General features: G+C 36.5%; 1 protein-coding gene across 3 annotated transcripts in view; it reads left to right on the top strand.

Annotated features, from left to right (window-relative positions):
- The window catches only part of GABRG1 (gamma-aminobutyric acid type A receptor subunit gamma1), a 63,142-nt gene extending 40,063 nt beyond the window's left edge, over positions 1 to 23,079 (top strand). For all 3 annotated transcript variants that reach the window (XM_065060809.1, XM_065060810.1, XM_065060811.1), the window contains 6 exons: positions 1,471 to 1,691; positions 4,089 to 4,171; positions 5,424 to 5,561; positions 5,686 to 5,838; positions 9,014 to 9,225; positions 13,977 to 23,079. In XM_065060809.1, coding sequence (XP_064916881.1) covers positions 1,471 to 1,691; positions 4,089 to 4,171; positions 5,424 to 5,561; positions 5,686 to 5,838; positions 9,014 to 9,225; positions 13,977 to 14,255 — 1,086 coding nt within the window. In that variant the 3' untranslated portion in view covers positions 14,256 to 23,079. The remainder of the gene's footprint in view (positions 1 to 1,470; positions 1,692 to 4,088; positions 4,172 to 5,423; positions 5,562 to 5,685; positions 5,839 to 9,013; positions 9,226 to 13,976) is intronic.
- Positions 23,080 to 24,972: the final 1,893 nt, after the last annotated feature.

Here is a 24,972-nt window from a genome sequence, read left to right as displayed (position 1 = left end):
CAGGTGGTAATTCGTCTGTCATGCATCACAGAGCAAGGGCAAGCCTCCCTCTTGCGTATTTATTTCCTAAACTGTTCTTCTCCCACCTGGAGAGGTGGGAAAATTGACAGGGATTTAGTTAGTCCTGGAATATATGCCTTGCCACTTCTCAAGGAGGAAGCACTAAATACACAAACTTTTCTGGGAGATGGGTGGTATCAGTTGCAAAAACGAGTGAAGAGTCTGTAACTCATACAGTTGGCTGCTCTTATTATTTGAAAGTAAAATAAACAAAACCCCCTACTCCAACCAGCAAAGCCTTCCGCTTTTATTTTATTTTAAGCCAGAATTGACTGTCTGCACTGTGCATTTTTATTGACCAAGTAAACTAGTAGTGACCCCTTTGGCTCAAGCAAGAGTTTGAACCACTGTCTCACTTTTATCTTCCCCCGCCCACCCATCCTGTAACTGAGAGATGAGCAACCAACACCAAGTGTTTAAGTCTGGTCTCCAGCTCTTTTTTTTCCCTGCAGAGGAGCTGCTGAGTTGCTCATTGGAACCCTCATTGGGCAGCTGTGCAGGAAAGATCACATCTGCCATCAAGTAGAGAGACCATTGCCCTTAAGGTCAGAGTTGTGGTCAAGAGTGACAAATACAGCAAAGAAGAGACTGCTGCCTTGCTCCTTTGCCTGGACTGCTGGAACAACTGGCTTGATTCTTTGAAAAACAATATTTCATTGTATCTAATGTTTATCTCCCTCAAGGTTTACTGTGTCAAGAATTGTATCACTAAAAGGCTGTGGGGCTTCCATTTATTTATTTTATTTTTCACCTTTATTTTCTGGCCATAAGTCTACTGAGGAATTTGACATTCTGTCACAAAAGGAGTTTTCTTTAGACTTTTGTAAGTACAGTGAAATTGCTTTGGGGAAAATTCATTCCTGATTATGATTATGTATACTTTTGTGTGTATGTAAGTAGATATATGAGGCAGATAGTATCAAATAGTTCTGTAAACTGTGATGTTTAGTTCCCACATATTTATGAACTTTTCAAAATCTGAAATTTCTTGAAGGACCTTAAATTGTATGTTGTGAAGTTTGGGGAAAAATATAGAAAGTTTACTTGGTTTGCTTTTTAAGAGATGTAGAATTTCTGTCTTAAGAAGCCTATTCTAGCCCTGAAGTACACAGGTTACCCTTACATTTCTGTCTAGGGCCCCCAGAAGTGGTTGCATTGTGTGGTGGCCTCCAAGTTGCAGCAAGCTTCCATGTCTCCTCTTTAACTAATTCATGTGTGTCAGGGGAGAAGAGGTAGAGACAGAATTCTGTGTGTGTCTTCCTCAGTCTGTAATTTCTTAGTTTGAGGCTACAGGCTGCTGTGCGCTGTGCAAATAGCAGATTGAAAGATAATAGGAGTGGCCTTAGGTTATATATAAATTAAAAATTCTTGGTAATGTATGCATAAGTATGGCTGTTTCTCTGTTTTTAGGAATATACCATAGATATAATTTTTGCCCAGACATGGTATGACAGTCGTCTAAAATTTAACAGCTCAATGAAAGTGCTTATGCTTAATAGCAACATGGTTGGAAAAATTTGGATTCCAGACACTTTCTTCCGGAACTCAAGGAAATCTGATGCTCACTGGATTACAACTCCAAATCGTTTGCTCCGAATCTGGAGTGATGGAAGAGTATTGTACACTCTAAGGTAGGTTTTTATTAACTGACTAGAAAAAAGAATATTATGACCAGAAATATGAAAATAATGAATATGAATCAAATCCTTGGCATCTGTTTTGTTGTGGACGACAGGAATTTGCAAGGACTTTACCAAAGGAGAAAAAAAAAAGAAAAAAGATTATTTGATCATTAAAAACATGAAATTAGTAGCATTGAAATATATTGACTAGATTATTGTGTAAAGACAATCGAATGGGATAGCAAATTTTAATCTCATTTATGTATAGGCTAGATTTTTAAAAGATGTTATATAGCATGTAGAATGATGTGGTGGTCTGTCACTAATATATTGCAGATCAAGTCATAATGTGTTTTGCAGATTTTCTGTTCTCTAAATCATTCAGTATCTAATTTCCACCAAATTATGTTCTGTAAATAAAAGGTTAAAAGCTTCAGATAATAAAAATCATAAAAACTTTGATTAAAGCTAAGTCCCCAGTCCTGGATATACTGCTTCACATGTTTACCCTTGCAAGCTATTAAGATGAACAAATCTGTTCATCCAAATTAGGCATAAGCAAATATGTTGGTGATAATTCTTGGCAAAGGGGTGATCCTTGGGCTGGTTTTAAGCTTACCTGTAATGATCTTTGAGACACTTATAAAACAGTTCTTGAAAGGCTGTAGTCTACAGAAAACATTTTAAGATCATCCCTCTCAGTTTTATTTTTTAGGTACACCTAAAAAATCTTGCAATCAATTAGGAGCTGATCAAGAAGCAGTCCATGCAGAGCATCCCATAAAGCTGATTCTACTCTTAGGAGTTTATTTAGTTAGATATTTTTAACAAAACCTAGCACCTTTTAATTACTTTATTTTCAGTCATTTATGCTGTTTTCATATGCAGGCTAGTAGTGTTGTATGAACAATTTATAAAAATCTTCTATGTCAGAAGTAAAAAGAATTAGAATATTTCAAAAGTATTCTCTTTATTGATTTTTTTTTCTTAAGGTGTTTAATTTGAGAGCATACAAATATCTCCAAAGAACACTTTTTAAACAGTTTATTATACTGGTGTTTATAAAAATCCCTAGACAGCCTCTTCTCTTAACATGCTAATATTTTTTTTTTTCATTTTGTAGCTAAAAAATCTAGAATCATACTTTGGACCTTATGCTTCCATTGCCCATTGAGTTTCAATGTACAATTTGTTTTAAGCAGGGTATAAGTAAAACAAAGAACAAATGCAACAAAAAAACCGCATTGCTCTCCCAGAGCAATGGGTTAGAATTATTGTGCTAGAGTATGAGCTATGAAGTACAATGAGCTAGTAATAAAACAGCAGGACACACAAACATCTGTATAGGTGAGGATATGGCCTGAATTTGGCCTCAGGTGGAGTAACATTGAGAGGTTCACATATTGGTTATTGAAGGAACAATAACAGGATCTGACAGTGCTCCAGGTTTGCTGACTCCCCTGTACCATCACTCTTTGCCTGTTGGTGCCTGAGGGAGCAGACGTGGTGATTGTTAGTTTGCTCACAGACTTACAGGGCTTTCGGGCAGTGTGTGGCAGAATCTTCCTTTCCCCATCCCTTTTAGTCTAGTATGCAAGTATTGCACACAATCAAGTATGTAAGCTTTATGTTAATTTTCAAAGTTCATTTTAGAAGACATTCTGACTTTCTTCATAGTGTTACCAACAAAAGAGGAGATATTTTAAATGCAAGGAGGGCAGTTTGGAGTCTAAGCCATTATCTAGTTTCCTAGTGGAAGTTAGTGGAACTGGACTTTACATTGGTTGCGTTGAAGCTCTTTGGAAATCTATGATAGTATTTTTGAATGCAGCAAGTGATTCAGTTGATACATCATGAGTCCTAAACTGCTTCTAAAATGTATATTAGTTGTGTGAATTACCTTAATGCCTTATACATTACATGAGTAGAAATATCAAGAAATATCTTTCTTTCCCATGCTGCTGTTTTCACCAGAGCTGCTTCCATGAATATAGAACAAGCCAAAGTGTGTCTCCACTGAATGCAATTTGACTTGACAAATGTGTTCTTCAGAAGCTTCCTGTATTTGCTGTTACAAACTCCCCTCCTTGCCCTGCCTTCAGTCCTTCTCTTTTATCCCATTTCTGGAAGAGAGCCAAGAGATCCCACCAAATCAGCTGAAAGTTTTTAAATGGCTCAACATGCCAACTGAAACAATGCAGGTCCTCAGGTTTCTTGTGATAAGAGTTTCTGTTTTTTGCCGGTGATGCTGGATGTTTTTTGCAGATACACAGCTGACTATGCATAACATCCATTAATTGCCAAAATTGATTTCTGTGCATGTTCTTTACTATCTAGTCTGAAGTGTCTGGATGATTGAATATAATCTCTTTTCTCCCTCCCCTCACCCCTTCCTTTTCTAATTAGGCTGACAATTAATGCTGAATGTTATCTTCAGCTTCATAACTTTCCTATGGATGAACACTCCTGTCCACTGGAGTTTTCAAGCTGTAGGTGGTATTTTTTTTTTCCTTTTAAATACAGTCTTTAAATTTCCTTAATTTCTGGTAACAAGAGAGCAAGTTTTTACTTTTTAAAACCTTTTAGTGAAGGAAAGAACCGACCTGTTTATGTTTTGATTAGATACATCGCATTTTTTAATGCATTATTACATGCAGTAATGAATATGTTGAATTACATGCATTTCAGTTAGTTGCAACTTTAAAAATATTCGTATTGCTTAGGAGACTGATACAATGCCCATTCCAGTTAATAGAAGTCTATTACCCTGAAATAACTTCATTTTTTGTGCCTGTCAGTTTTGCCAGTTTTGAATTAGTTCTGTATAGTATAAAAGGAAAACTAAGCTCTCTTCTTCAACCTGTTCCTGTAAATGCTTAATCAGTATAAAAAGTCCCTCTCCCTTCAGTAGGACTTACTTATGTGAGCAAGAAACACAAATTCCAGGCTTCATTTATTTAATATAAACTCTATTAAAAAAAGTGTTCCTAAGGGAATTGTGCTATTACTGGCAAAAGAAACCCAAACCACCTGAACAAGGTTAAGTGACTTATTTCTAAATGCAAAATCCAATAGCCAATGAAATCAAACTTCAGTGATTCTTTTTAAATTAATGTTTTTGTTTAGTACTTCCTTCTTGAGTGCTTCCAGCTGAATGAGCTTTGGTAGGTCCATTGATTAAGCAGTTGTGCCACAGAAGCAATTCTTGCTTAATTTCATTTCTGCCTTGCTGCAAGATAATGTGGGACAACATGTGAGGGACTTGAAATTCAAGAAGGTTGCACTTCTTTAAAGTGCTGGACAGTGAGTCAGGCCACAAAAATCCGTTCTGGGAAAAACAGACAAAGAAATTGTCAATAAATATCAATAGGAATTTTATCAAATTGTGTAATAATAAGTGTCTATCCTTTTAAGCTCTTTGTAGTCTTTTAATGATAATATATATTACATTTGTGTATTAATTTATAGTAATGATTCTGAGCTAGTTTTTCATATCTGAGTTCCAGAATATTGTGTATATATTTCCTCAACATTTATATATACATAGTTTTTGATCAATCATATATTTAGCTAGGCTAAAAACTGAGGCTAGATATTTCGTGGTTAAATTTTAAGTCTGGCTTTCTCTCTGACCCACTTTATGTATAGCTCTGCTTTAGTTTATAAACAACTTCAGAGGTCACAAAACATGCCTTGGTACATACTGTGGTTGAATGCTTGATTTTCTCTGTTTTATTTCAGATGGATATCCCAGAAATGAAATTGAATATAAATGGAAGAAAACCTCTGTTGAAGTGGCAGATCCAAAATACTGGAGATTGTATCAGTTTGCATTTGTAGGGCTACGAAATACAACTGAAATTTCTCATACCTTGTCTGGTAAGGCAAAGTTTAAACTTTTATTTCATGTAATATCTATGTAGAACACGGCTCACCAATGAAGATACAACTGAAAACCATTTGCAGTGTCATGAATGTTTTGTCTTTTTTTTTTTTTTAATAGGCGATTATATTATTATGACAATCTTCTTTGATCTCAGCAGACGTATGGGATATTTTACTATTCAGACATACATTCCTTGTATACTCACAGTTGTTCTTTCATGGGTATCATTTTGGATCAATAAAGATGCAGTTCCTGCAAGGACTTCTCTGGGTAAGAATGTATTTTTTCAACCTTGAAGGGTCTGGTACTCCCCAGCAATACAAATCTGCAGCAGGGCGGAAATTAACCACAATTTATTCCTCTTCAGTGTGTGGCCATTGTTCACCCTTTCTCTTGAACTGCAAGATTAAGAGTAGGAGGATCCTGCTGTGGTTGCACAGCAGGGCTTAAGGAGGGAGCATCCTGATCTAAGCCTTGTGGATCTGCTGTTGTTCACATAAATACATATTTTCTCCTTCATGTTCTTCTTGTCATCTCCAGAGATGGCAACAGATAGTCATTAGTCTGATTAGTATGATTGGGCTTCACAGCTCATCATGGAACAAAGGATGTCATTACCACACAGACAAAAACTGTAAAGATCTGGTGGTGTCTGTTTTTGTTTGTTTTTTATTTATAATGTTGTTTTTGTTTATTTTTAATAACAGAAATTTTTCAAATGATTCAGTTGTTCTTTTAAGCCCAGGATAGGACAGAAAATTTGCAACCAAAGTTGCTCTTCAGGCAGTTAAGCATTTAACTCACAAAAGCTGACTCACTGTCCTGATTTTATTATGGACAGTACTGAAGTGTGTTGCAAGTTCTGCTACAGGGATAATTTTGTGTTAGTGTCATCTTGGCTGACCTGTTTAGCATGGTGTCAGTCCCCAGTGTTTGACTGTTTAGGATTCATGTGCTACCTTGGAGAGGCATCATAGTCCCCACATAAGGCAAGATAGACAGGGGTGTGTGGAGGACACACAGTAGCAACTTCCAGTTCAGCAGCAATGGAGGCTTTTAGTGAAACTGGTAATAGCAGTATGACCTATTTTTGGGGGAAGATCAAGAGCTGAGAAGGTATCTTAGGAAGAGAGAAATGTGAGTTACTTTTCCTCATCAACTCATAGGGTTGTGGACAAACAATTCTCACATTCTAGGAGCATTTCCCATTGGAAGGGTGAGCCCAGCTTTAACTCTCTGCCTTTCCCACTGAAACTGGACCACTGTGCAATCAAGGCTGCAAGATTAATGAGTCAGGACAGAAAATAAGAAAAATGAGCATGGCTCAGTAGCATAATGAAAAGACAAGGGAAGAAAATCTGAACCTTGGATCTTAACATTATGCTATTTAAAAGTACTGCAAAGTTTGGTGAGGAGAGCCTGAAGTCTTGAATAAATAAGCGAAACTGTTGATAGTTTCAGGTCTTGATTTAGAAATTTATTGTAAGGTTTCTTTGACTAATCATTGGACATCATTGTGGGTACTGTCTGGAAAGGCGGTAGCTATGATGGAAAAACTGTTGTACTGCTATCCTGCTAGCTCTGTATCCAGTTTGTTCTTTTTTACAGAGTACTTTCCCTGTGCCACGAACCTAGCAAATTTGCCTTTGATCTCATGGTTAAGCTAGAGTTTTCATGCTCCCACTTCAGCAGCACTAAACTTCATCTACTTGAGATGTACTACAGATGTTTGCAATGTCAAATTTGCAGTTTCCTGCAGTTTACTCTGAGCTCCTTTCAGCAGTACTAACCTTCATCTACTTGAGATGTACTACAGATGTTTGCAATGTCGAATTTGCAGTTTCCTGCAGTTTACTCTGAGCTCCTTTTGTGTGAACATGTGGAAGCCATCATTTGGTGGATTGTAGGAAGACTTTTCCCATACAGATATTCTGGTGAAGAAGAGAGACAATATCAGTCAGTAGACACAATTTTATAGAAAAAAATATAAGAAACTAAGACAAGATAGCCAAAACTGAGGAAGGTCCATCATGGCAAGCAGTCGTGATGCTGTGGAAGATTTGCTCCCTGTGGCAGCCTCCTTCCTTTCACACAGTGAAGACGACTGGGAAAGTCCACGTTTCTTTTTGTCCTCTCTGAACAGAAGTCAGTAAGAGGAATCATGTCACTTCCCCCTGGATGCTGTGCTGGGTTCTGGTACACTGAAAAGGCTTGGGCCTTTGGCGTATGTTGAAAGATCCTGGCAGATGTGGTTTCCTGAAGGAAAATGTTTGAGATTATTTAGATTTATTTAGATATTTAGTTATGCAAAGAAATGCCTGATTGATTTGCAAAAGAATCTAGTGGGGGTGGAGCACTTTTAAAAACTCTGTGGTTATCTGTTTGTCCTTTTAGGCATGTAATTTCATTGGGAGATCTGTTTCAAAATCACCATTGCTTTCCTGCTGCAGGATCAGTCCAACAGCCCCTGATTCGGCACTTTGATTTAAAAGGCATAGACAGCCTTAGATTGGTGTAACACATTTTTGGGAATAAGCTTGTGCATGTAAATAACCTTATTTGTGTGTTCAAGTATTGCTCTCCAAAGGAAAGGTCACATCTTAATTTTAGCCTGCTGTGAAAAAGGCTTTGCATCTCCCTGAAGCATCAAATATAAGAAGGAAGTGTTAAGTGTTAACACCTTCCAAATGTTAAACCAGTGACGAGTAGTATAGTTGAGATTCTGAACACATGGCTATTAAGGCCAGCTTGTTCTTTTAATTAACTTGTATGTAAGTGAATCAATGGAAACATTTTCTATTACTTAAGACACAGTATTGAAAAACCACCTAGTAACTTAGAATGAGACCAGAAAGGCCATGAAGGTCATCTGGTTTGACCTGCTACATGTCAGAAGCAAACAATTGAAAACATTACTTTTTCTCGTGTTTTCTGAAAGTTTGAAGTCATTGATAAATAACATCTTTTTTTTTTTTTTTTTTTTTTTTTTTCTGAAGGAGTCCTTTTGTACATTTTGAACTTTCAAGAGTGAAAGGACTTTTTTGTGTTAGTAGAATTTGTGTGTTTATTTGTACCTCCTTGTCTATTGTATTTGTTTTATGTGGGTACTCTATAACATTTGTAAAATTACACAAACTGTTTGGGTGTCATTGTTTATTCAGTGTGTGTTGAAAATGGGAGGAAGTTAAACTGAAGGTGAAGTGTGCTGCCTTCTTCATGAACCCATGGTGGCCACTGGATCCATAGGGAGGGCTTGTTGCATTAGCACTAATGTGTGCGGGTGTGATCAGCAGTGAATCCTGATGTGGTTCAGTTCTTGTATGCATTGTGAAAGAATTAAGGGGTAATTTGAAGATTTTTTTGGTGACAATATGATTGGATTACTTGTATACTTCCTTCTTCCTGTTTCATTTTGTTTTGTTTTCTTTCTTTCTTTCTCGTGCAGGCATTACAACGGTGCTGACCATGACAACATTGAGCACAATTGCTAGGAAGTCACTCCCAAAGGTTTCGTACGTGACAGCAATGGACCTTTTTGTTTCAGTTTGCTTCATTTTTGTGTTTGCTGCTTTGATGGAATATGGCACCTTGCATTACTTTACCAGCAACAGAAAAGGGGACAAAGGAAAAGAAAAGAAGGCAAAATCTAAGCCATCAGTAAGTTTACCCAAACAAGAAAATACAGAATGCTCTTTATTGTAGCATTAATTTTGAGAGACTAGTTCTTAAGAAGAAAGGCTAATGTTAAAAGTTTACTACCACTAGTATTTATCATTTTGTCATTCTCATTTTCTGTAAATACTGCTAATGAACAAAGGGTTTAGATCATTCCACTCATATGTGAATGAGAACACATAAGCCTAAGCTATAGGGTGGTTTTAATATTCCATGTTTGCATGCCATGTCCAAGCCCTTGGTGCTTCTAGAGCTGCCTGTGAAGTGTGTGCCCATGTAGACAATTCTGTCTGGGCACAGTGCTACTGAAAACAGCACCTGGCAAAGATCCATAGATAAGACTGTAGCAGTAGAAATAATGAATATGGATTGAAGGTATGAGGTATCTTGAGGTATCTTGGGTCTTATCTTGCTATCTTTGCAAAAGAAAAAGTGCTTATTATTGGTCAGTATTCTGACTCCCATTTCAGAAAATATATTTTTTTTTTTTTTTTTTCATTTACTTCATGTTTCTTTCTGGTAAAATGAGCCTCCTGCTTTTACAAATTGGTATTTGTATGGTATAAATCCCCACATATTCCAAGAGAAAGTCTTACTCGATTTTAAGAGGCTTTCTGTTTATGTAGTCAGAATACTGGAACTTCCAATCTATTGTTGGAAGCCAGCACAAATATTTAAAGCTAATTTTTAAACTAATAAAACGTTGAGGGAAAGGTGCTAAATAGTTGTATTCATTCAAACACTAGTCTTAATATCTGAGGCTTGACTGTAGTCAACTTTTAGAGAGAGTAAGAGGAAAGACAATGTTATAAAGCCCCCTTCCAGACCATTTCATGAGAGGAATGTGGAGCACAGCTGAATCATATAAGTTGTCTTTTCAGGGTGCAGGCTGATTATCACCTGTGTAAGATCAAACAGAAATCAAAATGAAATTACAGAAGCCCAGATACGGAAATGCAGAAACCCTGTTATGAACCCTGTTATGCAACTAGTGTTGGAAAGCAATGGTGTGCCCATTTTGAGCAGCACTGCTGTGGGAGACTGTCTTATGGGGGCACCGCAAGGCTGCTCTGGCTTAACATGGGGTAAATGAGACCCCTGACATTTCATACGGTGAGCTGTTCTGAGTGCTTCAGCTCTGTATTTAGGACAAGGCTAGTGGATTAATCCAGCACAGCCAAGAGGAAACCTCACAACTGGAAAATGGAAACCTCAGACCTCCTTACTGCTAGTGATAGAAGCAAATGTGGGCACAATGGGAAGGATGGAAAACAAGCTTTGGCAAGGGCCACAGCTGAGAAATGAAGGTAAAAGATAACAGATGCTGGAGAATTTGGGGCACTTCCCTGTGTTAGCAAGGTAGATTCAATTTTAGGTGGTGGTTGCAACGAGTTCTCAAAAGCACTTAGGGAAAAGGGAACTGAAATAAGTTTACTCTCAGCATGCACAACAAGAAGAAAAGAAAGAGGGGAGGAAGTGCTGTTTATTCAAACCAGGCAGATAGCAAAGAAATGCTGCTGGCAGATCAAAAGCCATGGAAGTAGTTTGCAAGTATACACCATTGAATGGAGTAACAAGACTTTCTAGAAACTGTTCACACATCAGCCATTTGTGCAATTATCTGCCAAATGCTTTGAGATTTTCAGTGTATATGACAATTTAAAGTGTAGAGTAATGGTGAGATAGCAACTATGTGACTTATTGAATAAATAGCTGGAGTTTGGTTAAAATTAGCAATATAATACTCAAAACACTGTTCAGTTGTGTTTTTCTGTGTTCTTAAAGCATGCTTGTTTTTCTTAGTTGAAAACCAACCATCTTTTCACACAGAATTCTTCAGACATGTTTCAGCACATTGTGGCTATAAGATCATACTAGATAAAAGCTTACTCTAAAAAAAGGGGATTAAATTTAATATAGTTACATGCAGGGATTCTAATTTGATAATTAGGGGTTTTGTTTGGTGACATTTTATAAAGAGCTATAAAATTTCTTGTTCCAAATAGAACAATTAAATAAGCTATCTGATGAATTAATGTGAGGTTGTACAATTACAAATTCATGTTTTTCTTTTTTCTTTTTTTTTCTCCTGTTGTCAAAGACTTCTATTAATACTTTTTTTCTTGTAGTTATGGGTATGTAACTCAACAAACCATTTTAATTAAAATAGTTACTTTAATTCCTTCTGAAAGGTTCTCATTTACAGATGTTTTTTTTTCCTTGGACAACTTGCCTTGCATAGGTCTTATATTTCTACTGCAAAATGTAATAAAAGCCTATTACTCCAGAAACTGATGCCAAGAAAGTGCAATAAATAATCTTGTGCAAAAAAATGATGGGATTTTACAAATTGTTCCAGCAGTTTCATCTTACAAAATATGTGCTGGCATCATTCAAGAAAGGTAGTATAAATTGGCTTATGTAAATCCACGCTAGTAAGGATAATGAGTTTGGGCAGGAAAGATTAAAGTTAATTAGTTGTGGATCTTGTTCTGATCATCATTTCACCTGAAGTGAATGCATCACTTTTGCTATCCACAGACAATCACTTTCTTTTGTACATATATTAGTGTTAATGCAGAATAATTTGATTTTGGCCCTATTAGAGTGTATTAAAGATGCTTCTTACTATACGTGGGGTTTTATCTACAATCACACTAGGCATGTACGTGAACAATCAGCATGTAGTACTGTATCTAAATGTAATTTTTTCACTTTTATCACCATTTTCTCTCATGCTGCCTCTTTCTTACACACATTTATGTATTCCCTGTAGGCAGTTAGGCCTATAAGGTGGCATCATCTTTCTGCCTCTTTCAGGCAACTTCTAATTCAGCCTGTAACTCAGTAGCCGGCTTCAGTCTGTACTGGTGACATGAGCAGTGAAAAGCAGTACTATTGTTTTTTTCTTCCTCTCATGGTGTTTCTGAGTTGAGGAATCCTGTTTTACCCCACTAGTAGAAACAAATCATGCCATGAATCTTACATTGGCAGAACCAACAGTCAAAAAATTATTGTAAAGCTGAAGTAGGTGTGAATCAGAAATAACAATATTTCCCTATATATCTTCAACAAACTAAAAATTTTCTAAGTTAAAAAAATTGAACTTACTTTTTAAGTTTTATAAATACAAGCCCTGTTTGTAATACCTCAAATTAGGGTAGAAGCACGTAACTGCTGTTTGTTAGTGTTGTCAGTATTTTATCGTAACTGAAAAGAATAATGAGGTCCTTTAGGATGATAATTAGCTCCTTAGGTCACTATGTCTAAAAAGTGTTGAAACAGCAGTCTGTGTGAAACTTCTCTGATAAAGACTCTTATTAAACAAAGCTATTTGAACAAGTGATGGATACTGAACTGCTTTAGCTTCAACCCTTTGGGCCACCAAGTAAAATGTGCCTGCAGCAATAGAGTGCCTCTTTTACAATGTATAGAGATCTGTGCAATGTCCAAAATAGTTCCCTGGAAGTGGGACAAGAGCACTCTAAAACATAACAAGAATTGAAACAATGTGGCTTCCTGCTTTTCATCATTTTTTTCATATTTTTAAATCACCTGTCATTTATCGTTGTTTAAGAGAGATTCTTCTCTACACTTCAATACGCACTTAGTTCTTCTGACTGCATCTTTTCCTGCTGGATTTATTCCTTACATGACAAAATATGGAGGTGGCAGAGAAAAGACAATGTAAGAGTAGTGTTGATGTAACCCCTATGTCTGAAGATCTTAGAAGAGATGCCAAAGATGGTGGGGTGGGGGGATGGAGATTGAAAGAAAGAGTATTATGGAGTAGTTTAAAAAGGCTATGAGATTTAGAAAGAGAAAAAAGGACAGAGAGAGAAAGATGTTTGAAATATTGAAGATGAAGAGAATTGTGTGGAAACAAAAGAATGAAAGTGGGAAAGATGGGCTGTGATAGTGCAAGTAAAAGAAAGGTGAAAAGACAAAAGTATATGTACTAGGGCACACAGCTTTTTTTCTATGAAAAATATATATGAACCTTAACATGTATTACACCTAGTTTTTACCAGATTGCAAGAGGGTTGAGTTATGGCTGCAGAAAGTAAGATTAAGAATTAAAAGCTGAATTAACCAGTTTCACTGACTTGAATGGCATTCTCCTGAATTGTATTATGTCTTCATTTCTAAAGGTGAGGCATATTGTTATTTTACATCAGAGGGTTAGATGATGTAGCCTGACCTTATGTGTCTCAGTGTATTAAACTTCCTTAGTGATGCTGTACTAATCCCCTTAGCCTTTTTTGGTGTAGCTTCCAGAAACACATCCAGTCTCCTTCTAAAGACTCTAAGTGATGGGAGAACCATCATTCACTTGCTAGCAGTGCTTATAGCCTGCTTGTGGACTTGCTTGTGACCCAGTTTTCAGGCTGTGACTGACTTAAAAGTGTTCATTTCTGTTGTGTAGATGGAATCAGCTAACCCTGTCTGTGTAACTAATTATCTACTATTCCCAAATCCCAGTACAACCCAGTTTTCACTGTGGCAGGTGAAAATAATTCATGATCTTTTGCCTGCATGAGCTAATTATATACAGCAGTTCATAATTTGCAATACTCCCCACACTGTTTTTTTAAATATTGGAATTCCTGTATGTTATACTGAATGTGCTTATATTAGCCTTTGCTATGAAAGCCTATGGAATTATTTAATGGGAGAATAATAAAACCCGCAAAACTTTATTTATTTATTTATTTATTTATTTTTTCCTTAAGAAACCACCTGCAATTGCTGTTCGACCTGGATCAACGCTAATTCCAATTAATAACATAAATCATCTCCCTGAACGTGATGATGATTATGGATATGAGTGCCTAGAAGGGAAAGACTGTGCTAGCTTCTTTTGTTGTTTTGAAGACTGCCGCACAGGATCTTGGAGAGAAGGAAGGATACACATCCGGATTGCGAAAATTGACTCCTATTCTCGCATATTCTTTCCAACAGCCTTTGCATTGTTCAATCTTGTTTACTGGATTGGCTATCTTTACCTATAAATTTCAGAGGTTTGACAAACTCAGAAAGAAATGCTAATTGAACAGTCATTAACAGTTTTTAGTGAGCAGTCAAAGACTAGAGCTGATCCAAAATGTTTGGATGCTTTAAAAATTTGAAACAATGAGAGGAAATATGGTGATGTAGTCTCCCTCTTGTGATCAACTATATAACTGATACTGGTATTTTGAAAAGAAAATTTAAAAATAAATACCCTTAAGGTTTAACTTGCCTGAACATACACTATCTTTGTCCAGCTCTAACAAAATGCAGAGTCAAGAGGCTATGTTATTTAACTGGATAGTTCTACATAAGCTTTCAATTTTAATCCTAAATGATAATGCAGATGAATTTTGTAGCATCTCTTACACCTTCACAAAGAAAGCCTTAATAAAATGGGATTAGTTATTCTCATCCATTTCATCTATAAGGTGATGATTTTATTAATCCTGAGTTTTAAAAGTTGAAATGGAACATTTCTATTTTTCAACCAGACGTTTGTTCTCTGCAGCATGTTAAGAAGAGTGATTAAGTCATAATTAATCACATTCAGATTTATACAGAATGCAGAGATTAGAGCAGTGAGAAATAGATATATCAAAAAATGAAGGGTAATTCTGAGCTTGTCTTATCCTAACTATTGATACAGGCTTTTGGCTTTCAAACTTAGATTACATTTACGTCTGTGCTCCATCTCCTGTTACTTCACTGTTGTGAGTTCCCCAAAGTTCTCCAAGAGGACTATAACTATCAAAAATTCCTACCCAGCTGCCATTGCTTACTCATTTAATGGAAACCAGACTGATGCTGGCTGAGATTCTGGTCATTAAACATAACGCTCTTCACATCCTCCCCATTACCCTCTCGTTTGTCTCAGGGCCAGAGAAAAAGTCATAACTCTATATTCAGTAGAATTTGTATCAGCAGAGTTTAAAAAAACTGCAACAGTGCTATAGTCATTGTATTCAAAGCCACTGTGTTAAATCTCCAGCCCTAAGAGTATAGTGTATGCTGGCTCCACTTCGCATAGAGTATGATTTTGTAGATAATTTTCTTGTCACTGAAAACATTACTCACTGAGTCAAAACCAAACGGTATAAATTTACTGAACCCACATTATGGATTGCAGTGTAAATATCAATGAGGTGATTGTTTCTTTCTAATGGAAAAGCCCTGTTATGGGCAGAGGGATTTAAAATAATCCCTATGCATTGCAGATCCCTCTCCAAGATGGGATATATTGTCCCAAAAATCTCCAGTGACCAGTTCTCCAGTCTTTCTGTGGTCAGAGCTTCTGTTCACTTTGGTAGCAATTCTTTCATAGTAGTCTTTCTGGACTGACTTATCTGTGTTGACTATTGCTGGCTGACAGCATTTAGTATCTCATTTCTGTTTTTAAATCCATTGTCTTCATTATGGTAAAGTGCAGTCTTTCCTCCTTCCTCAAAAAGAAACTGGTCTCAAGTGAGCTTGCAAAAATCACTGTAAAATTAAGATATGCATTAAGTAGAAGTCAGAATTACACAGAAGACCTTACAGATCTTTAGAGAGGATTAATGGGATTAACAATTGTCTATAGGTAAGGATGTTAAGTACTGGAGATAAAGACATGATTAATGGCTAATAATAGAAAATAATACATGAAGGACTCTCCCCACCCCAATATTTCTGTTGAATGCTCTCCCTCCTCTGAATTTCTCAGAAAAGATTAATGTATTTTTATACTCTAGTTGGTACCAGACATAATAAGATATGATATGCAATACATATTTCGGATTGCATGTTACTGCAGTATTCAGGCCCGAAGTTTAATATAGAATGCAAGACTATGTGCAGTGATTCTGGGAGAATGTGTGACAGAGAAGATCCTGTTATAATGCAAACTTTATTTCAATGTTTAGCTGATGAAATATGAAAGTGGTTGAGAGAATCTGAAAGCCCGCTGTCAAGGTTGTCTGACATTATTTGTTGTGTGACCTTTCTGAGCACCAGCTTCTTCTGACTGTTAGACTGAGTGTAGAAGTGCAGCATCATTAACAACACTGATCTACTATAATTTATTGTTTCTTTAGAGTCTCATTTTCAGACAGTATTCAGTACAATGGAAATGTGTCAGTTTTGATTCCATAGTGCAGCTTGATACTTTTTGACAGCACACTAAACACATTCCTCTGTAGGAGGGATGAAGGTGGCTTCAGCAGCAGTATGTTGGATGTGTACTTGAAAAGCAGTCTACTTGCTATACAACACAAGGCCCAGATTTTGTGAGATCATTATGTGAGTTTCATTAATTCACCTTTAAACAAAAGGAACTTGAAAGAACTTGGCACTTCACAAAAGGAAATAGAAATTTTACAGCCTGCTCTCCTCTGGCATGTCTGGTTAGCTTTTTCTATTAATGTGGTTGTCAGGTGCCAATCAGCCTCCAGTGACTGAATTGGAGAAAAGAAAGCATCCAAAATTGGCAAGGGATGGATAAGAAGTCTTTAATCTCTAATTTCTATGAAACAATGTAATGTAGTATTAAACCTATTGAATGTTACGGCTGTTTGGCTTATGGATACACTTGCTTATGTCTGTTGACAATCTTTCTGTGTACTTCATTTGTTTCTGATTAAATAATTTTAGTTTCCCATAGTATTGTGAGTGCAAATAGAAATGGGAACGCAGTGAACTGTAACATGGCATGTAAGAAATGTGTTATTTTAGTCCTGTGTGTTTTCTTTCTAATCTGCATGTAAATACTTGGTTCCAAGAAATCTAAGTGATACTAAAAAAAAGAAGTAAGAAACAGAGACTATAATTACTTGGACTTAGATGCTGCAATCATTTTGAAACCTGCCTTGGTAAAAGTTCGTTTACTGGCAGCTGGGATCACCATATTTGGAGTCATATTATTCTGACCATTACTGTTAAGCACATGCTTAAACCTATTTCTAATCAGCACTGTAATTAGACCAGAATTCAGTAAAGCGTATACTTATGTACTGTCATAAAGAGTGATGCTATCGTGAGTTGATGCCATTAACACACACTTAATTTGCTCTAATTTCAATAATCAGTGTTAAGTAGTTCAAATGATGGAACATTAAGAATATGAGCCAGAACCTCTTCAGTAAGAAGTTTTCTCACTGAAAGAGAGGGACATGATAGGAAGAATTGCCAGAAAGGCAGGGAGGTGAAAAAGTCTGGGGAAACTTATACTGCACCTATCTTGGGCATCTCCTGAAATGTATTTTCCAAAAAAGATAATTTTCCTTGATATTTCTGTATTAGTGTTCACCACTTGTCTGTTTTAGTAGTGAGTACAGCTCAGTGTGTTATTTTTTGGTAAGGTTTTGTCTATGATTGTACCTCGCTGGTCTTCAGTGCATGTCTTCTGTGTCTGAGTGGATCTATTTTATGTGGTGGCAGTGCAACCAAAGCATGAGCTCTGGGTAATGTATTTAATATTCTCATGTTGATGTGCTTCAAAGTCTTTAACCTTAACCAGTTTTCTGACATTCAGAGACATAGGGTTGTGTAAGACTTTGAAGGAGAGTCACCTCCAACATGTTTTTTACAATTTTCTGTAAAAGATTTGTTTAAAACTGATGTATGAACTGTGCTTTGTAATTTGTGAACACCTTTGACCTTTCAATTGAAAGCCCAACAGGAAAAGTCTGGATTTAAATATCTGTCTGCCTAAAGTAATATATGTTTTGTTTAATTGCATCAGTCATAATTTCAGTTTACTGTTTCCAAATATCTGATAAATATACATCTAATTTAAATGTTTTAAAATAATTGTTAATATATTTTTTAAAAAATATTGTATTTTGTCTCAGTTATACATTAAATGTGATCTTTTATGTTTGTGAAATAATACTGTATTTTTTGTCCTAAGATACAGAAATAGAAACTAATATAGAATGCCTGAACTAAAGCATACAAGGCCAGGAATTAGAAAGAATTACTATGCTTCCATTCCTGTAAAACCTCAGTGAATGTCCACATGCCCTGATGAATGTGCTGTGGGGGAGACTGACTCACGGTGAGAGGCAGAATATTCTCCAGGGTGTAGAAAAGGTCCCTGTATTGGTTCATGCCGTGGGCTTGCTACCCAAGTACTTTAAGTCAATGAAAGGAATAGATCTGTCTGTCCTTTTTCAATTGTCTGTTGCTTTTGCTTCACTTGTACCAGCAATAGCAGCTGTAAAGCCATGTTGCCAGATGAACCTGAACATTTTTCTTCATTTACTCTTTTGTAAGTTAATGATTCAACCAGATGGGTGAATGAGCAATGGACTGTTATCATTCTGGTGAAATGTCAGATAGAAAATCAGAAATCAGGTTAAATCAGGAAAAGGTTATCTTTTTGCCCTTCTTTTATTATTAACGATAAAACTATTTTAAAATTGAGTATTAATTAGTAGAATAGACACTGCTAAAGAGCTAGTACCCAGGTGTTCACATGACTTTTACTCCCCTTGAGGGCTCAACATTTGGGAATGGAAACCTGACCCAGACTGCATTCAATCATTGAGTCCCTCTCTCCTTCAAAGAGTGGGAAAGGCTGATTGTGATCATGCCAGGTGTGAACTGGGGCAGCCAGTGTACTCCAGGGACATTGGTAACAGCTTCTGGTTAAAAGGAAGGGTGATTTCTTCCTGCAAGACTACAATTTGAAACAGGTTATATGCTTCTCTTCCAAAAAACCTTGTGTGCCATGACTTCCAGAATGATGGAAAAGCATCCCTTCACTTAATGTTTATCTTTGCACAGAAGAGGTTTCATTGAGTTCATTGAGTTAACTGATACCCTGTGTGGTATAGAGGGAGAGTTTTCACTGCACCCCTAGGCAAGGCATCTAAATTTTGTCACAGGGCTCAGTATTGTGGATTCTGAGTTGTCTTTCAATCTGTTATGATGCTAGTGAAAAAGTAGTGAATACTAAACTTTTGATTTTACTTACTAGTACATCTCAGTGAGAAAGCCAGAGCATTAATGAAAGCTTTAGAGGAAATCACTGACAGCCCATGGAGATAAGAGATTAGCTAAAACTGTAATAAACTAAAGTATGTAGCCCTTTCTTTTTCCACAGGTGGGTCTTGTTGCCCACTAGCAAGATATTGTTTCTAAAGCTAAAATGTGAAACTCTCATGATATTTTAAGGAGAAAAAAAATAAAGCAGTCTGTAAAATTCCTGAGCAATGTCATTCCCCTCCCCAGTGACAAATCTTGCTTTGCCTGCACATTTTCCTTATGGTAGATCAACATTACTTGAACTGTGTGAAGAGAGCCACAGGGCATATAAGACAAAAGACCTGTAAACTATTCTACCTTGTTCTTCCTCTCAGTTCCTTCTCTAAGTCAAGAAAAGAAGAGTTTCAGAAAAGACAGTGTATGGCATGTATAAATGAGGACAATTTTGCTACTGAAAAAAGGACCTGGGTCCCACTAGCTGACAGGATCAAGAGAGGAGTCTGCTTGTAGTAATAATGCTTTTCTTTTGTAATTCTTTGTAATAGCTGCTTTTCCATACATCTCTGCATGCTTACCTGAGACTCAAACATTTTTCAGGTTGGAAGCAATTCTTTTGTGTGTTTCTGGCTTCAAAGAATGATCTTTATCATCAGGGTTTGAGCCATGCTGTATTCAAAAGAAAAGGTTTCCTCTTGAAGTTTCCCTGTCTGGGCATTGCAGGTAGGAGGTGACTTGCCATCAAACATTGGAAAAGTGATTTTTAGTTGATCCTGCTGAGCAGGCAGCCTGGCTCTGTAGGGTGGCATTAAGATTGCTCTGTCATTCAGACTTTGAAAGGCTGAAGATTGTTAACAGCAAAGACCAGTACTGCCCCCACAGAGGATATATTGCTTTTGCCAATTTGATATTTAAAACCTAAAACTGAAACCAGCTACTGTGGGTGGGAAGTGAGGATGAGTCATTATTTCACTACATGTCTATTTCCCCTTGAATTGTTTTTCCTCCTTAGGGACGTGGTAAATAAGAATATTTTGGCTTGTGAAATCTGCAGAAAACAGATCGTGGTCATTTTAAACAGGTAAAGTCATGTTTGTCCCTTTGTCCACTGATGGTATGGGAGCAGGAACAATGAAGGCATTTACACTATGTCTCAGATTTCCCAAGATAGGTAGATCTGGACATTTCCTTATTCATGGGACTACTGTAAATATACAATGTGTGTTAACATTTTCATGACTGAAAAAATTTTAAGGGTTTGTGCATCTTCACAGTATCTTTTGTATTTCCCACCATTGTCCACTGTGGATGCCTAGGCTTTTTGTGTGAGCATAAAGCATTGCGTTATGATACCTTTACTTACAGTTTAAATTGCTATAGAATATAAATATTTCCTTAAATGAAACTGAGAGATAAGAATCTGATTCCCATCTTGAAAAATCTAATATTTGTTTTTAATTACGGTTTCATATTAAATAAATAATACTGCTATGTTCTGTATTCCCTTGACTGAAGTTTTATAAACAATTACAGTATATGGTCTAAAAATTAAATTTACAGAAATATCCTTCAAAAAATAAAACTTGTTGATTTATTATGTCTCAGTATTTATTATATTGAGGTTCCATTATTCAAATACACTGTTAATGCAAGTCTCTGTTGCAGCATCTATAATTCACATAATATTTCACTGAGTCACAGTTTGCCCCTTACTAGTGTGTCCTTTTTTTTCATTCTTTTTTTAAAAACTGACGATATTTTTAATTACCTAAGAAAGCATTCATACCATGCAGTTGATTTTGTAGTGTTTTGGCACCAGTGGACAATGTTGTAATATTAAGCATCAGTGTTCCTTTTGATATTATTTATTAAAGCCCTCGTGGGTAAGTTAAAAAAATATGGAACATTAAGATAAATTTTGTAACTCTCAATGCTGTGTCTAAGGATTATATATAAAGTATACACTATTGATGCAAATTTATTCTTCTGTTTCAGTTTTCTTTCCAGAAGCGTCTCCAGTTGTGCTAATATTATTATGATAAGTGTGCTGATATTTACAGTTCTACTCAGTTTTTTGGTACTTTTCCAATAGCCTTGGTATGCACTCATCCATTATTATATTCCATTACCTAGAAGCATCAAGGTATCCTCCATTTTGACAAAGTCTATCTGCCAGGTTAGAGTGAAACATTGATATCATCATTGTATTATTTGACAACATTATCTAGCATGGCTGAACCAGAAGACTTCAGAGATGGTAAACTGATGATGCTCTTGGCTAAAACCCATACAGCTGTGACTTTGTGAGTGTGATAGTAATTATGTTGGCAATGGCAAAGACATATGTATATATATCCATATATAGACTGAAAAGCAAGTTATGAAAATTTTTACATACATCAAGTTCTGATTGTTATTTAAACAAGCTTTTGTTTTCCCCCTACAAAATTTATGTTCTTAATGTGACCAAAAAGGTTCTAAAAAAAAAACATTTAGATTTGCACTGTTAGAATGTAGAAGTGGTTCAGAAACATAAAATAATTATGACTATATTTGATGGGTCTTTTGATTCGTTTTAAATTTAACTCCGTTTTACTAAAGAAGAAAGGGAGAACACAAATGTTCTAGTTGAAGATAGACATTTGTGTCCCTTAAGGTAAACATGAAAATTCCCTCTGGTGAAAAGTTGATAGGTACGAGCAAATTTCTTCAGTGCTGAGGACGTTGCTGTGATTGCATTGTGGAGTCGATGGATTCTGCTTTTTTTTTTTTTTTTGAGAACTCTATGGTAAAAGATCAACTCAGAATTTTACACTATTTAGTATGCTCTTAGTCATTGGATGCCTCATTTTCTGGTGTGTTGTTTAAGACATATGAAAAAGACCCGCTTTTCAGATTGTGAATGTTTATCCCTTTCTAAAAATCATCCTTTAAGCTATCAGCTTAAAGCAGTCCAAAAGTGAGTAACTAGGCATCACTGGTAGTGTTTTAAATATATGTGAAGTTTAGGTTGTTACAGAATATTGCAGAAAGTTAAATATGGTTCAAGGCTGGAATTCTCTGGCATTTTGTTCTCTCTTGCCTGTGGGATTTTGCTTTATTTAATTATTTTTCTTGAGGTCTAGGGAGAAATGAAAGCAAATGTAGGGATTACACCCAATGGTGTTTTTTTTGCCAACAGTATACCTCATGCAGAATAGTACATCAGCTGCTAAAAGCTAATTTTATTTGAGGACCGATGAGACTTTGAGACTGATGACAGGAATAATACTAACAAGTTCAAAAAGGAGGTGCTTGCGGACCTCATTATCAGAAGGGGCTTGATTGGTTAAGGCTTTGAAAACAGAATTTCTGAAGTAAGATTATGGAAGAAAGCTTGGTTATAAGGACTTCTAGAAAAAAACAAAAAACAAACTCAGAAACCTCTTGCCAGGAGAAGACTGCCAGTAGTTTGAAGGACAGGTTGTATAGCTCATGACTGTACTGTGAATGTTAATGTCTATTGAATTTTCATATAAATGTTGCACTAGTCCTTGTGCATTGAATGGAAATGTGCTTGCACCCTGGTGCATGGTTCATAAGATGTTTCTGAGATGTAGTCTGTAATCTTCTAGATGTAAAACTCTGAAAGCCATAGTCTTAGAAAATAAAAAAGATATTTAAAAAATCACCATCGAATACCTTGTGTTCTGTGCAAAGTGAAAATATTAGGTGTTTTTGCTCTGATGTCTCTTAAACTGGTAAGAATCAAGATAATTTGAACACTGAACTTTGTAAAGCAGTTGTAATGCATTGTTATTACTGTATCTGCTGTGAAGTTGATTGGTTACACTGTGAAAAAATAAATAGTGCCTGTCTACTTACTTTCTGATATTATCTATTTTCTACATGCCATACATTATTTTCTCTTTAGGACCTGATGATAATAGTCATTCTGGTGAAAACAGTCTCACACACTGCTCTGATCGAGAGCGATGCCTTTACTTGCTTTTAAAAATTTTTCCTTCCCTCTTCCTTCTCTCTCCTCTTTCCCTTACTGAAATAATAATAATGTAAATAGAATATGAGTCATCTCAGAAGTAAAGCTCTGAAGCTAGAATACCGCTTTATCGGCCATGTTGGTTGGGACCAGTTTTATATCACTGATCTAATGAAAGATCTCTTGCTTGCTACTGCCAAAAGGAGTGGTCCTGCTCTGCCCCACAGCCCCTTTGCTTCTGCCAGAGCTGATGTGTGGCTAATCCTGCTCTCCTTCCCCTTCCAGGATCCTTCATCGCCATGATGTGTGGCCCCCTCTTCTTTGTCTTCTTTGTCATTTTAGAAAAGGTTGTAACTTTCTATTAGATTTACCAGGGGCAAGGAGCAAGGCTCAACGCTGAAAGCAAATACGCAGAGAGCAATCAATCCTCATTTTTCTCCTCAAGTTTTGTTCTCTGGCTCACTGGAGGATTTGCCTATAAGCATCAGTTTCCTTGTGTGGTCAGTTCCAGGAAATGTTTTTAATTCATTCTAAACAGAGTGTGGAAAGGTGGCGAAAGGGATGCAGTCGACATAAAAACTCTGGGAAAGCAGTCGAAGATACTCTAAGCATCTCAGAGTTCTGGAAAATGCCACAGATTTCTGCAGACTCTTGTACATCCTTTTCACATTCAAGTCAGGGATCCCAGCAATACCTACATTCCCTTTAGCATTTTGTATTTTTTTTTTTCCCTGGTAACTACCTCCAGTATTATGTCTTGCCAGCTGTTACTTAAATTGTTAAGGTTACTTAAGGTATAATAGAATCTATTTATCTTTTTCTTTTAGATTGTTGATGTCCTCTCTGTTGCATAAATGGTACAATGAACTGTGGTATTTCAAAACACCAAACCTCTGGGAGCATCATGTTTTGAATGGCTTTTTAGCTCAAAAGAATCAAACCTCTAGCTTCCACAGTATTGAAGTAGCTGATAAATGAGGAAATTAGGCAAAGCCTTTATGTACAGACTTCAAAGTGAAATCTGTCATCTATATTTTTAAGGTAAACATTTTTCATTATTACTGTCAATAGGGTGAATTTCAGCAATACATGCCCGCAAGGAGCTAAACCGAATTCATTTCTCATTGACAGGCCAAAATATATTATTTTCTACCAAACTGAGATTGCTAAGACTCAGGGTGGGCACAGGCCTTGCTGACTGAAGTTACTAAATGTCAGTGCAGAGCCAGAATAAGGCAGTAAATTTTTAAAGAGTTCCCAAATACTTTATCTTAGTAATATCTAATATTAGATATCACTTTGTAATAGTAAACAAAATTCACTATAAATCAATATTTCTTAGTAATATCCAGTATTATTATTTGCTAATAATATCTGCAGTAGATATTGATGAGCTCTTTTGAAATGTGGATTAGAAGGTTGAAGTCTACAAATGAAACCTGTGGATATTTAACATCCTAGTCAAAAAGAAGCAACTGCTGTTTTCCAAAGTACTGGGTAAAGCTGCCTCTGCACCACCTCTCATGCCCTAAGGTCCTGCTCTGAGTCTTGTTGTGAGGCAGTAACGCAGCCCATGTGCCCTGAGACTGCCAACAGAGCTGCCCTTGGTAAGGGTGAATCCTGTGATGCTCTCCCCTCACTTTTGGGAAAGGAACCGTGAGCACTGCTGTCATTCCACATGGGCCAGCGAGCAGCCAGCATACGGTAACAGCTTTCAGACCCAGCTAGCTAGTGTTAGGTACATACTGGTCAATGAAAATTTTCATAATCTGTTACCA

The sequence above is a fragment of the Columba livia genome, chromosome 4 (genome assembly GCF_036013475.1).
Source record: "Columba livia isolate bColLiv1 breed racing homer chromosome 4, bColLiv1.pat.W.v2, whole genome shotgun sequence".
In the NCBI taxonomy this organism is placed as follows: domain Eukaryota; kingdom Metazoa; phylum Chordata; class Aves; order Columbiformes; family Columbidae; genus Columba; species Columba livia.
The sequence above is the reverse complement of the archived record's forward strand: the minus strand, read 5'-3'. Positions and strand labels throughout refer to the sequence as shown.